This window comes from Cyprinodon tularosa, unplaced genomic scaffold (assembly GCF_016077235.1).
Source record: "Cyprinodon tularosa strain WSP-4 unplaced genomic scaffold, ASM1607723v1 ctg747, whole genome shotgun sequence".
Classification (NCBI taxonomy): domain Eukaryota; kingdom Metazoa; phylum Chordata; class Actinopteri; order Cyprinodontiformes; family Cyprinodontidae; genus Cyprinodon; species Cyprinodon tularosa.
Genome location: NW_024039504.1, coordinates 190,630 through 205,434, shown reverse-complemented (window position 1 = coordinate 205,434; position 14,805 = coordinate 190,630). Strand labels below are relative to the sequence as shown.

Sequence of the window (14,805 nt, the reverse complement as noted above, 5' to 3'; positions counted from 1 at the left end):
CAACTACAGGTGCTTGGTTCCAGGTACTCAGAGATTCACTTCCATACAGAAAGCCCATATTCTTATCTTCAGGTAACACAGAGTACATGTCCGATTAAATAATACTACTTCAGCTGTTCTTTTTACATTTTACATCTAGTCTCTTGAGTGGGCCAATTCAAAGGCACTTTAGTCAAATCCTCTGTGGGTCTTACCTGTCCACCCTCATGGATGAAGCCCAGGAATGAGATGGAGTGTCTGTGAAATTCACAGTCCTCTGCTTGCACGAATAACGTGTGTTGAAGAACTTGGTGAATATGGCTCTTTTGTTCAGGGAGGTCCCTCGAAAAAATGTAAATCTCATCAAAGCATAGGCGGTTTTAGACAGGGGCCAACAGGGGCCGGTGCCCCTGTAGAACCGGCCCTGGCCCCCGTTATGGCCCCTGCACCGAACCGAATGCGATGACACGGAAACTGGAACTAATATGCCGCAACGTTTCACGCGGAATCTTTAGTGCGGTGCGCGCTAATATTTCTCAACGAGAAAAAGAAAAAAGAAGAATAGCATTTACAGACGAGTCGGACGACTAACGGAAAATGGTGTAAAGAGACGGAGGTAAGCAAGAAATATGATTGTTTGTTGATGCGCTGTTTGGCTCATCTTTGAGTGCTGCTGTCGTTTTTACTGCAATGAAACCTGGCGTCATTGTTTTGCCTAATGCAGTCCATACGGGTTAGGAACTAATAATATTTTCTTTCTTACCAGTGAATTAAATATAAAGTTGCTAGTTTTAAACTTAAGGATTTTTAAGATTCTGTCACAGTTATGCCAATTAGATATTATCCATTACTTTCTTGCAGCACAGGAAACGTCAGTAATCATGAAAAGAAAAAGAGACATTGCCTCATTTTTCACCACTGTTGGCAAGGAAAAATGTAGAGAGAGGGAGGATGAAGATAACAGAGCCGAGGAGCAGGATGAAAGAGAGAAGGAGGAGATGGTTAGTGAGGAAGCTGACAAATCAGAAACAGAAGCATTCAATCCTGAGAGTGAGGAAGACGATGTAGGCTGTGAGGGAGAGAGTGAGGAGAAGAAAGGACAACCAGTGGATCCTCCATCACATTTATCAAGTTCACAGCCATCAGGTATGTGATGTTGAATAAACCTGTGTGACTATGTGTAAAGTGTCTGTAAATTGTATCTGAAACTTTAGAGAGAGAGAGAGATTATTTTTTACTATTCTAAGAGCAAAAATCTTTCTCATTGGCAGATAATATTATTTACCTGTTCAAATCAAGGACAAATACAATAATTTCAAACAATTACTTAATTTTAGTCATCTTTTTTCAGTATGATCTTAATGTATTATAATGAATAAATATATACAATTACAAGCGAATAAATCCACTAATGCTCTCGGTTACACCCTCATGTTTTCATTCATTTCTTTTCAGATATCAGTAAGTGCAAGGATGATCAACCAGTGCAGCCTAATTTAAAGATGTTTCCAACCACAGTTATGGCGGACAGAAGACGCAGCTTCCAGGCAAGCTGGTATGAAAGTCATCCTTGGGTGGAATATTCTGCAATTATGGATTCTGCATATTGCTATGCCTGCAGACATTTCAGCCCACCAAATATTTCTGGCAGTGTGTTTGACTCACCATCAGGCTTTAGGAATTGGAAAAAAGCAACTGCAAGAGAGGGAGGGTTTTCAGTACATGCAAAATCTGACAGACATAAGCAAGCAATGATAGCATGGAAGGACTACCAAAGGGCTGTGAAAGCTAATACAACATTGGAAAATATCCTTAACCAGGAACACAGTAAACAAGTAAAAGAAAACCGTGAGTATATTAAAACAATCGGGGAAGTAATATTGCTCACAGCTAGACAAAACATAGCACAGAGAGGACATGATGAGTCTGAGGAATCAACTAACAGAGGAAATTTCAGGGAAATTCTTGAAACAGTTGCAAATCACGATGCAGCTGTTAAACACAGACTAACATCCATTCACAACGCAAAGTACACAAGCAAGACGATTCAGAATGAGGTTCTGAATTGTTTAGCAGAAATGGTCCGTTCTGAAATAATTGAAGAAGTAAAAAGCAGTCAGTTCTTCAGCATCATGGCAGATGAGACTAAGGATGTCTCAAAACAGGAGCAGATTTCATTTGTACTCAGGTACTATTATAATGGAACAGTCAAGGAGAGTTTTCTTCATTTTGAATCTGCTGAAAGACTAGATGCAGTGGGGCTCACTGAAAAGATAGTCCGCTTATTGGAACACCATGGCCTAGACTACAAAAACAACCTTATAGGCCAGGCATATGATGGAGCTGCTGTGATGAGTGGTAAGCATTCAGGGGTCCAGGCGAGAATCAGAGAGCAAGCCAAATTTGCATTTTACATCCACTGCAGTGCTCACTGCCTTAATTTAGTGCTAGTTGATTCTGTCAAAGCAGTACCAGAAGCAGAGGAATTCTTTGCGTTGTTGCAGAGTATTTATGTTTTCACTTCTGGCTCATATGTGCATGCCAAATGGCTGGCTGTACAAACTGAAATGTATGGCAGCACAAGAGAGCTCCAAAAATTAAGTGACACACGATGGGCTTGTCGGTTCATCGCCCTACGTAACATAATGGACAGATTACCTGCCCTAAAACGTGTCCTACAAGAGATGGCACTAGAGCACAGGGGAGAAAAGTCTTCTGAGGCCCGTGGTCTTCTGGCCCAGATTGACCTAGAGTTTGTTGTGCATCTAGTTACGCTTCGTAAGTTGTTTGGGGAAACCAAGCTTCTTTCAGATATGCTGCAGTCATCAACTGTTGACCTCTCAAGAGCAGCAGATTTAGTGGAAGGTTTGGTTCAGACTTTGACAGATTTCAGGCAACAGTCCTTCTTTGACAACCTGTGGGGTGAAGTATTAACCATCTGTGAGCAGTGTGATGCTGCCACCCAGTCGTTGGCAAAACGACAAAGAACAAAAAGTTCCAAACTCCGTGAGTACTACGTACTAAGTTCTGTTGGTCAGAGGGAGCAAGTCTGTGATAAAGAAACTTATCGGTCCTCTTTCTTTTATCCTGTCATTGACTGCATGCTTAGTGAACTAAGCAGACGTTTTTCAAAGACCAACCGTGAGCTGATGAGTTGTATCCAATCTCTTAACCCCAAGAGTGATGCATTTTTAAAAGACACAACTCTGTTTGAATTTGGCCGTCTTTATGATGCCAATATTGAGGATCTGGGACCAGAACTCCATCAGTTCAGGAGACTTTTAGAGAGAAAACTAAAGAGTCATGAGATTGGAAACCCTTCTAATACAGTGGAGTTGATCCGTTTCATTGAGCCATACAAAGACGTATTCTGCTAGCTTTTTAGACTGTGCAAAATTGCTGTTGCACTCCCAGTGAGTTCTGCCACCTGTGAGAGAAGTTTTTCCAAACTAAAATTAGTGAAAACCTACCTCAGGTCCACTATTACTGATGAACGTCTCAGCAGTTTAGGGATGCTAAGCATTGAATCCAGAAGGGCAAAGGCTTTGGATCTTGATGCATTTGTGGACTATTTTGCACGAAACCACAAACGCAGAATACTATTATTGTAATGTTTCAGGATTTGGTATTGCCAGTGCACGTGCATGCAAGATTACTGAAATTAAAATTTGACTGTTAGTCTCCTAAATGTTAGTGTACAGGTTTGTGAAGGTTTATTGTTCTCATGTGTTGTATTTGAAATATTTTGAATAGAAATTTTTGTTTCATTGGTGCTCTAAATAAACAATAAAGTTGTTTAAAAAAAGATCGTCATTTTTTTTCCCCATTCTTCTTTCTGTGCCCCTGTGAAAAAACAATGGCCCCACCTTGGCCCCCCTGGAAATGTTTTCCTAGAACCGCCCCTGCATCAAAGTGAACAAAAACATTAAGGAATTCTCTTAAAGCGACTTTGACGAAAGCCTGGAAAACAGCTGAGGAGTTAGATAGGTCCAACGGCATCTCCAAACAATCAAAAAAATCTAAGCAAGGACCCAAAGGCTGTTTTCCACTCATCTCCCTCCCCTTTACAGAGATGGTGATAGGTGTCTCCTAACCTTAACTTGGTGAAAACAGTTGCTCCTTTGGACTCAAAGGCAGAAACATAGGGTCCATGGGGAGGCTTTGACAAAGCCTTAGTTCAGCTGAATACCTGAGCCAAATCTCGATAATCTTAGCGGGGACTGAGGAATGATCAGGAGGGTCAGCCTCATGAGTCTCTGCCGGTTGGCCACCTGGCGGCACAGCAGAGAAGTGGCAGTTATCAGACCATGAAGAGATGCGTTTACTGGACCAACAGATAACAGGACTGTGTAACTGTAACCACTCATACCCTAGGATTATAGCGGGGCCAGCAGTGGAACAGACGTAAAAAGAAACAAACTCAGAGTGATTGCCTGAAACGGTTAGCTGTATGGGTAGGGTCTGATGTTTGATCTGTGGCAGACTCCTGCCATCAAGGGCAGAAACACGCAGAGGGACATGAAGAGGAACGATCCCAAACCCCATCTGCTGCACAAAAGAATGATCCATAAGATTTTGCTCACAGCGGGAGTCCAGCAAGGCTAAAAGGGAAAGGGACTGACCATTCACTAGCATCGAAGCAGGCAACAAAAATCAAGGAGAATTAATGATAAACCCTGGGTCCGTCCGCACCCTCGTTTTTACTGGTGCGCCCCAACAGCACAGGACAGGCAGAAGCGAAATGCCCAGCCTCACCACAGTAGAGACAAAGCTTAGATTTCATTCTTTGCCTCTTCTGCTCGGGAGTACACCTAGTGTAGCCAACCAGCATGGGTTCTGGGCTGGAAAGGCTTGGAGAGGACTGTGGGACAAGAGAGTGGGTGTGATCTGGGTTGAGGATCTCTATCCTTCATTTCTTTTGCTCGATTTCGAATACGGTTATCTAGTCGGATAGTTTAATTAAATCCTCCAAGGTTTTGGGTTCATCTAAAGTGGCCAGCTTGTCCTTGACGGAATCATTTAAAGCATTAGAACATACAAACTTAAGAGCTACACTGTTCCATCCAGAAGCCGCAGCTAAAATGCGGAAGTCTATGGAGAAATCTGCTACGGATCTAGGTCCTTGTCTAAGGTTCAATAATTCTCTAGAGCAAAGAGTCTTATCAGTATCCTGGTTGAATACCTGCTTAAACTCAAATAAAAATTGTAGTCAGGGGATGAAGAGAACCTAGCCTCTGCCCAGTCCAAAGCATGATCTGACAAATGAGCTATAACGTAGGAGATCTTAGTGGAGTCCAAAACAAACTTAGGGGGCAGGTGATTAAACTGGATAGTGCATTGCAAAAGAACCCCCCCCCCCCCCCACCCCCCCCCCCCCCCCCCCCCGCCATATCCTAGGGTCCCCATCAAACCTGGGTGGATTGGGCAGCAGGAAATCATGGAATTAACAGGAAGCGCTGCAGCCTCGCCGACCAGACCGGAGCCTGTAGAGAGTGGAATTTGTCAGATAAGTTTGTTCTGGGTCTGTAAAGCTCCGCTTGTTTACTCAGTTCGAAGAGGTGGTTGTGATGTTTCTGGATGACAGATTGTTGGAGTTGGAGTGCTCTCTGACTGGCTTCTGCAGTGGATTCGGTTTGGCCAGAGTGTTCTGTCATGATGGGATCCTAAAAGGTTGTCCACATGCAGAACACCACTCAGAGGCAGGGTTTCAGTCAACCAGTTTATTGAGAGAATGCAAATCAGTGAGACAAAATATGAAAATTTAGAGAGGCTAAACTAAAGGGGATTCTCAGCAGGGATATGTCATGATTTTACAAAGTTCAGACCCAAATGCAGAAAACTGAAATGAGAGACCAGGGAAAAGGTTTAACAGGTTTTATTGAAGAGGTTAAACAGAGGGAGTAGTGTTGCTCTGAACACTGCTCAACCGGAACTGAAAAGTGAGGGAAAGACCCAGTGGTTAGTTCAGGCTCAGTGGGGAATTTGACTCGTGAACTTGGAGAAGAGGATTTGGTTGCTGACTCACATTTCCAGAGAAGTTGTTGAATCCTTGACTCCTGTCTGTGTGCCATGGTTCCAGTGTTTGTCTGATTCGGTGGAGGGCGGAACAGAGTTTACCCAGAATGCGGTTGTTAATTGGTGAACGGAGAAACTGACTGCCACTCAGATTTCCTGCGGTACTTGAACGGGTCGTAGTGGAGAATAATCCCTTTCTCAGTGCGAAGCTCAAACGATCTCTTGGGGAAAGTGGATCCAAATCTCCTGTTTGAACCCCAGCTCAGTTTGAAGCTCAGTTGATCCTTCCAGGGAGAGAAGGTCAGAGAAATCCAGTTTGCAGGATGACTTCCTGCCGAGAGGCAAAGACAAAAAACAAAGTTAAACTCAGGTTGACAAAAAAACTCAGTTTGACTCAGCAAAACTCAGCTTGGCTAGAGTACCCAAAACTGGCAAACACTCTGGCGTCGAGGTAGTAGCAGTCAGCAGCTTAAGAACACTTGAATTAATGAGGAAACCATCAGCAGGTGTGTGAGGAGGCGGACAAGAACCAGACGCCTCCTGGTGGATGACGGGAGACAAACACAGAAACACAAACACAAAGACAGGAGTCCTGACAGGATAAGACTTACAAATGAGGTCTTTAGAGCCACCTCACTGGGTGATCTCAACTAGAGGGGAAAGACAACTAAGGGGGTTCTCGAAGTGACTAAACATATGGGGATTCTCAGCAGGGGAAAGATCCAGTGGTCTGGTGAACTGGAACCAGAAAAAACTAGAGGGGAGATCACAATGATGATTTCATGGATTGTAGGGAAAATTATTCTTGGCTGATGAGTTGTTTTGAGTTGACTAACGTAAAGGGGTTCTTGGTTGATCCTGGGGTCCATTTTGTGGGGGTTGTTAGAGTTATTGAATGACAATTATAAAATTAATATGGGTGCATATGAAACATTAGAAGAAATTAAAACCGCGAGCGGTATTGACGGCCCTCGCAGCTCGCACCGCCTGGTATGTCGCGACCGCGGGAACCAAGCGACCGCTGGCTCCACGCTCCTTCCCAGCCTATTCTCCTGCTCTTCAGCCTATGCCTGCTGCTGCTTCCCCTCATCCTCTTCATCACCCTGTGCTGCTCCTCTTCATCCTCCTCTTTCTCCGCTCGGCCTATCGCGACCGCGGGAGGTGAGTGACCGCTGCCCCCTTGCTCCTTCCCAGCCAGCGGAAAAAGTGCCACGCTTCACTTCTGGACCAGCCGGAGACAACCACAGCTTTGGTCAGGAAGGGTTAAACTAGGGATAAAAGATAATATCTGGGGATGAATCTCATCTGTCAGATATTTGCTGTAGCAATCTCAGTTGGTGGGTCAAAAGTATATATTCAAAAGATGGAGAAACAGCACTGCCAAAACCCACGGTTAGCGGTATTACACCCTACTCAAAACAAAAAAAATCATTAAAAAATCCATAGTTTGCAATAAAATCCCCAAAAAAATCACAAATGTCAAGGAACACATCTTGCATGTCCTAGATTCTTTTTTAGGTGATTTATTAAATAATTCAAAGAAAGAAAAATCTTTAAACGTGAATGCCTTATACTGCGGCAGTTGAAAAATATATCCTGGCATTATCTGTCCACTTGACCAACTATTAGGCAAGAACGCAAACGTTTGAAAAATCAGAGTGACAGACTTTAAAGAAGCGCTTTGCTATTGTAACCAGCTTACAGCAGGCTTTGTAAAGAACGTATTTTTGAAAGTTTTAGCTCATTTGGATAAAAGGCTAACTTTATACACTTTTTTGAAAAGAGGTCCGTGATTTCACAACAGGGTGAAATGTAATTCAAAATGGCCGACTCTACTCAAAACAAAAAAATTCATTAAAAATCTATAGTTTGCAATAAAATCCCGAAAAAACTCACAAATGTCAAGGAACACATCTTGCATGTCCTAGATTTTTTTTAGATGATTTATTAAATAATTTAAAGAAAGAAAAATCTTTAAACTTGAATGCCATATACTGTGGCGGATGAAAACCCCATAAGATGCTCAAACATGCATAGATTCACGCCAAACTCGGCAGTCTTTTTTATAATCAAAGGATAAATAACTGTTCCAAATTTGGTTAGGATTGCTATAAAACTTTTTGAGATACAACAATTTCCTGTTAACACAAACTTTTGAAAAATCAGAGTGACGGACTTTTAAGAAGAGCTATGCTGTGTTTACCATCAAACAATTAGCGATTAGAGGAATATATTCCAAAAGTCGTAGCTCATTTGGGAAAACAACTGATTTTTTAGGAATATTTTAACATAGTGATTCTATTTTCATAAGGGTACTGTTTGATTCAAAATGGCCGACTTCATGAGAGGTTTAGACCATGGCTTCAATGAAACTTTTTGTAGGTGGAGAGCTCATACAGATGTGTGCCAAGTTTCATTATCCTAAGAATGAGCATGGCTAGGGGCTGAATTATTTCCTGGCATTATCTGTCCACTTGACCAACTATTAGGCGAGAACGCAAACTTTTGAAAAATCAGAGTGACGGACTTTAAAGAAGCGCTTTGCTATTGTAACCAGCTTACAGCAGGCCTTGTAAAGAACGTATTTTGAAAGTTTTAGCTCATTTGGATAAAAGGCTGATTTTATACAATTTTTTGAAAAAAGGTCAGTGCTTTCACAACAGAGTAAAATGAAATTCAAAATGGCCGACTTCCGGTGGGGTTTAGACCATGGGTCCAAGAGGCTTTTAGTTAGGGCCTGATGAGGTGCAAATGTGTTCAAAGTTTCAATATTCTAGGACTAAAAACGGCTTGGGGCTGGTGGTTTGAAGTTTGTTATTTCTAGGGGGCGCTGTAGGAAAATTAAGCCCCGCCCACAAAATATTGCTCTGGATTCCTGTTTGGAGTTGGACTAGGATCATCTCTTGTGATTTTGGTGCAGATCTGATTATAAATGAGGAAATGAGAGCCAATCGTATTTTCATGGCGAAACGCCTCACTTCGCCATGGCACCACGGCAACACCATTTGACTAAAGCTCTCTGTGCCTTAAACGAAGTTAGGACAACATGTTGTCTGTCTGCTGACACAGTTTTAGGTTGATGAGGTCAAGTAGGACAGAGAGGGACCATTCCAAGTAAAAAAGGTGACTTCTGGTTCTCAGGGGGCGTGGCTTCAATTATGTAACAGTTTTAACATACAGTTTTGTTGGGAACCGAGAGAGGATTAATACTACCAGGTTTCGTGTCATTTCAGTTTCATATGTAAAAGTTATTGCATTTTGAAAATGTTGGCGAGTACGCCAACTTCGAGGCCTGGCCACACCCCTTTAAAATGCTGGAAAACTCAAAAAGTTTGATAAGTTTGGATCTCACATGCCTTATCTGCATACATGCCAAGTGTGAAGCCGATGGCTCACCGTCCCTAGGAGGAGTTCGCGAAAGTTCGACGTCAACAAAATTGAAAAAGTGCCAAAAATCGGCCTTTGAGCCAAAATGGCTGACTTCCTGTAGGTTTTAGAGCATACCCATAATGTAACTTTTTTCATGATTTGGTGAGATCTATGCACCTGCCAAATCTCAAATCTCTGTGACTTACGGTTTTCCCCAACTCACGTTAGGCGGCGCTGTAGAGCCATTTGGCCACGCCCATTTTGGATTCCATTATCATACGTAAATTTCACTAGGGGGACAATTTACTGCCAAGTTTGGTGAGTTTTTGAACATGCTAAAGCCTCCAAAATGCTGTTTCTTTTACGCGGAGAAAAATAATAAATAATAATAATAATTAAAACCGCGAGCGGTATTGACGGCCCTCGCAGCTCGCACCGCCTGGTATGTCGCGACCGCGGGAACCAAGCGACCGCCGGCTCCACTCTCCTTCCCAGCCTATGCTCCCGCTCTTCAGCCTATGCCTGCTGCTGCTTCCCCTCATCCTCTTCATCACCCTGTGCTGCTCCTCTTCATCCTCCTCTTTCTCCACTCGGCCTATCGCGACCGCAGGAGCCAAGCAGCCACCGCCCCCTTGCACCTTCCCAGCCAGTGGAAAAAGCTCCACGCTTCACCTCTGGACCAGCAGAAGACAACCACAGCGTTGGTCAGGAAGGGTTAAACTAGGGATTAAATATAATATCTGGGATGAATCTCATCTGTGAGATAGATGCTGCGGCCATCTCAGGTGGTGGGTCAAAAGTATATGTTCAAAAGATGGAGAAACAGCACTGCCAAACTCCACGGTTAGCGGTAATACACCCTACTCAAAACAAAAAAAATCATTAAAAATCCATAGTTTGCAATAAAATCCCGAAAAAAATCACAAATGTCAAGGAACACATCTTGCATGTCCTAGATTTTTTTTAGATGATTTATTAAATAATTTAAAGAAAGAAAAATCTTTAAACTTGAATGCCATATACTGCGGCAGTTGAAAACCCCATAAGATGCTCAAACATGCATAGATTCACGCCAACCTTGGCAGTCTTTTGTATAATCAAAGGATAAATAACTGTTCCACATTTGGCTAGGATTGCTATAAAACTTTTTGAGATACAACAATTTTCTGTTAACACAAACTTTTGAAAAATCAGACTGACAGACTTTAAAAAAGCGCTTTACTATTATAACCAGCTTACAGCAGGCTTTGTAAAGAACGTATTTTGAAAGTGTTAGCTCATTTGGATAAAAGGCTGATTTTATACAATTTTTTGAAAAGAGGTCCGTGATTTCTCAACAGGTTAAAATGTAATTCAAAATGGCCGACTCTACTCAAAACAAAAAAAAAATCATTAAAAATCCATAGTTTGCAATAAAATCCAGAAAAAAATCACAAATGTTAAGGAACACATTTTGCATGTCCTAGATTTTTTTTAGATGATTTACTAAATAATTAAAAGAAAGAAAAATCTTTAAACGTGAATGCCTTATACTGCGGCAGTTGAAAACCCCATAAGATGCTCAAACATGCATAGATTCACGCCAAACTTGGTAGTATTTTCTATAATCAAAGGATAAATAAATGTTCCAGATTTGGCTACGATTGCTGTAAAACTTTTTGAGATATAACAATTTCTTGTTAACACAAACTTTTGAAAAATCAGAGTGACAGACTTTTAAGAAGAGCTATGCTGTGTTTACCATCAAACAAGTAGCGATTAGAGGAATATATTCCAAAAGTCCTAGCTCTTTTGGGAAAATGACTGATTTTTTAGAAATATTTTAACATAGTGATTCTATTTTCATAAGGGTGCCGTTTGATTCAAAATGGCCGACTTCATGAGAGGTTTAGACCATGGCTCCAATGAAACTTTTTGTAGGTGGAGAGCTCATACAGATGTGTGCCAAATTTCATTATCCTAGGAATGAGCATGGCTAGGGGCTGAATTATTTCCTGGCATTATCTGTCCACTTGGCCAACTACTAGGCGAGAACGCAAACTTTTGAAAAATCAGAGTGACGGACTTTAAAGAAGCGCTTTGCTATTGTAACCAACTTACAGCAGGCTTTGTAAAGAACGTATTTTGAAAGTTTTAGCTCATTTGGATAAAATACTGATTTTATACAATTTTTTGAAAAGAGGTCAGTGCTTTCGCAACAGAGTAAAATGTAATTCAAAATGGCCGACTTCCGGTGGGGTTTAGACCATGGGTCCAAGAGGCTTTTAGTTAGGGCCTGATGAGATGCAAATGTGTTCAAAGTTTCAATATTCTAGGACTAAAAACGGCTTGGGGCTGGTGGTTTGAAGTTTGTTATTTCTAGGGGGCGCTGTAGTGAAATTAAGCCCCGCCCACAAAATATTGCTCTGGATTTCTGTTTGGAGTTGGACTATGATCATCTCTTGTGATTTTGGTGCAGATCTGATTATTAATAAGGAAATGAGAGCCAATCGTATTTTCATGGCGAAACGCCTCACTTCGCCATGGCGCCAAGGCAACACCATTTGACTAAAGCTCTCTGTGCCTTAAACGAAGTTAGGACAACATGTTGTCTGTCTGCTGACACAGTTTTAGGTTGATGAGGTCAAGTAGGACAGAGAGGGACCATTCCAAGTAAAAAACGTGACTTCCGGTTCTCAGGGGGCGTGGCTTCAATTATGTAAAAGTTTTAATATACAGTTTTGTTGGGAACTCAGAGAGGAATGATACTACCAGGTTTCGTGTCATTTCAGTTTCATATGTAAAAGTTATTTCATTTTGAAAATGTTGGCGAGTACGCCAACTTCGAGGCCTGGCCACACCCCTTTAAAATGCTGGAAAACTCAAAAAGTTTGATAAGTTTAGATCTCACATGCCTTATCTGCATACATGCCAAGTTTGAAGCCGATGGCTCACCGTCCCTAGGAGGAGTTCGCGAAAGTTCGACGTCAACAAAATTGAAAAAGTGCCAAAAATCAGCCTTTGAGCCAAAATGGCTGACTTCCTGTAGGTTTTAGAGCAGACCCACAATGTAACTTTTTTCATGATTTAGTAAGATCTATGCACCTGCCAAATCTCAAATCTCTGCGACTTACGGTTTTCCCCAACTCACGTTAGGGGGCGCTGTAGAGGCATTTGGCCACGCCCATTTTGGATTCCATTATCATACGTAAATTTCACTAGGGGGACAATTTACTGCCAAGTTTGGTGAGTTTTTGAACATGCTAAAGCCCCCAAAAAGCCGTTTCATTTAAGCGGAGAAAAATAAGAAAAAGAAAAAGAATAAACAGTACAGGAACAATAGGCTCTCGCAGCGGTGAGCTGCTCGGGCCTAATAACAAACGATACAGGAACAATAGGCTCTCGCAGCGGTGAGCTGCTCGGGCCTAATAAGATGCAACATTCTGTCCTGTGATTCAATTAGGAGGGTCATTCTAGACTTGCCTTCAGCCAGAAGGCATTTACAGGGTCATAAACTTTTATGACCTGCCTCTTAGCCAGTTGGTCATTCTAATGTCATAAAACCCACCCATCTGTTTCTGCTCTGTGAATAAAAGACTCTGCTATTCTGTTGGGGGTCAGAAAGGTGCTTGGATGTGAGCAGCAGCCTTTCTCATTCTTGCAGGAAAAGCTCTGTTTGAAAATCCGTTTGTGCTTCAGATTCATTTTTGTCCTATATGAAATCTGAAAAATGAACTCACAATATTTTGATTCTAACATTTTTTGTGCTGAAAACCTTGGAGTCAAGATCCAATTGTCCAGGACCGTGCGGGACCAAGGCCAAGAAACTGTCGACAGCCGTCCGCCCTTCGCCGGACGGGGCCAATAGGTTGGTCCAGCCCTGCCTGGGCATCCTGGTGATGACTCTTGCTGAGGACTGAATCTGCGCAGCCAAAGGGTAGGCCTAAAGCTTTTGATCAAAAGTTGGTCTGGGACCATGTGAAAGCTATAACTGGTTGTAGTCGCAAGAATATTTGACAAACAGGGTTTTGTTGTGATAGATCTGGGATCGGTATTCTGTGTGTATGGGTCTGGGACCCTCTGTGTTCTTTTAAGATAAGAACACAGCTAAGTAAGGTTTGCAGCTGCCGCAGCAGGGATAGCATATATGGCATCTGGGTATCCGGTGCGTGCGAGGGCCTGGAGTTGGAGACTCCAAAGTGTACACGTAACGATAGGTGCTTTTTGTCTATGTTGGTTAAAATAAAAAATATATATATTAGGCCTTTGAATAGGTGTGTGTGACTGTGTGAGAGTGTGTGAGGAAACAATTGAACCGTTGGGTTCTGTTGTTTCATACTAAAACAGCAGGAGTTAATACAGTACAACTCTTGTGGATGCAGAGGCAAGAATTTCTCACCTGAAAAGGTAGAAGCAGAAATTACCACAACAGTGTTTGGGTGCTGTCCTGCTGAATAAACATCCAGTGCGTAGAATACCCTAGGTGTTTGTACTTGACTAAACTCTTTAAAATGGGAAAAGATCAAAATAAATTAGAGATATTTTAGAATCTACAATTAGAAGTTTGTAGAAGTGCAGGATCCATCCAAAAATAAACACTTAAATATATGGTTTAAAAAAATATGTATATATATATGGGTTTGAGGGACGCCTCTATTCCAAAATAATAAATAATAGACCTTAAGAATAAAAAAAACTAAAGAGTGCAAGGGAGATTAAATAATTAAAAGGGATGAAAAGTTTGTGTCAGATTGATCCAAGAAATTTAAAATACTTGTAGGAGTGGAAGTAAAAGTATGAAATAGATGGTGTGTGGAAGTAGCAAAAAAAGATAAATAAATAAATAAATAAATAGATAGCTAGATAAATAAATAGATAAGCTCCAACTGGCGAGGTGTAGGTATGATACATGCACAAAGTAGATACGATGAATAAATATATAAATAAATAGATGTAATGTTGTGTTTGTCCGTCTTTAAATGTTATGTGTTTCCGTCTTTAAAGTTATGTTTGTGGGTTTTTTTAAGTTTTTTGTGCGTCCAAAAGCTAATGAAACACAGTTTAGAGGGAGACCGCTTGAATTTGCAGCAGCGTGGAGGCATGTCTGTACATCAATGACTGCAGCATTGATCTACAGACACCCTTTCTAATGCGCCTGCATGGTCTCCAAAACTATTAGATTCGTAACCGGAAAATTAAAAAGAAAAAAATAATAATAATAACCCACCGGAAAATTATTTTAGTTATGCAAGCTACCTACAGGGAATAAAAAAATAGAAGGATTAAATAGGTGGATTGTGCAAGCTAAAACATAGAAACAGCTATGAAGCATAGTTTGGACCATAATTGGGCTCAAGGGAGGGGCCGGTGGTCACAGGGGGAAAACAAGGGGTCACGTAAAAAGCACAATAGGTGCTACAATTTTGATGAGGAGGGCCACTTTGCTCGAGAATGTCCATACCC

General features: G+C 41.6%; 1 protein-coding gene across 1 annotated transcript; it reads left to right on the top strand.

Moving 5' to 3' along the window:
* The first annotated feature begins 353 nt into the window (after positions 1–353).
* On the top strand, positions 354–4,319 carry LOC119773143. Its single transcript, XM_038269982.1, has 4 exons — positions 354–595; positions 841–1,125; positions 1,435–1,697; positions 4,194–4,319. Exons 2-4 carry the CDS (start codon positions 861–863, stop codon positions 4,317–4,319), a joined length of 654 nt encoding a protein of 217 aa, XP_038125910.1. The 5' UTR covers positions 354–595; positions 841–860.
* Positions 4,320–14,805: the final 10,486 nt, after the last annotated feature.

What these genes read in the sequence shown, in the direction of transcription:
- LOC119773143 (XM_038269982.1), top strand. Translation starts at nt 861, where the DNA reads ATGAAAAGAAAAAGAGACATTGCCTCATTTTTCACCACTGTTGGCAAG. An exon ending in ATCAAGTTCACAGCCATCAG is followed by an intron (nt 1,126 to 1,434) that starts GTATGTGATGTT and finishes ATTTCTTTTCAG; the next exon opens with ATATCAGTAAGTGCAAGGAT. An exon ending in CAAGAGAGGGAGGGTTTTCA is followed by an intron (nt 1,698 to 4,193) that starts GTACATGCAAAA and finishes CGATAATCTTAG; the next exon opens with CGGGGACTGAGGAATGATCA.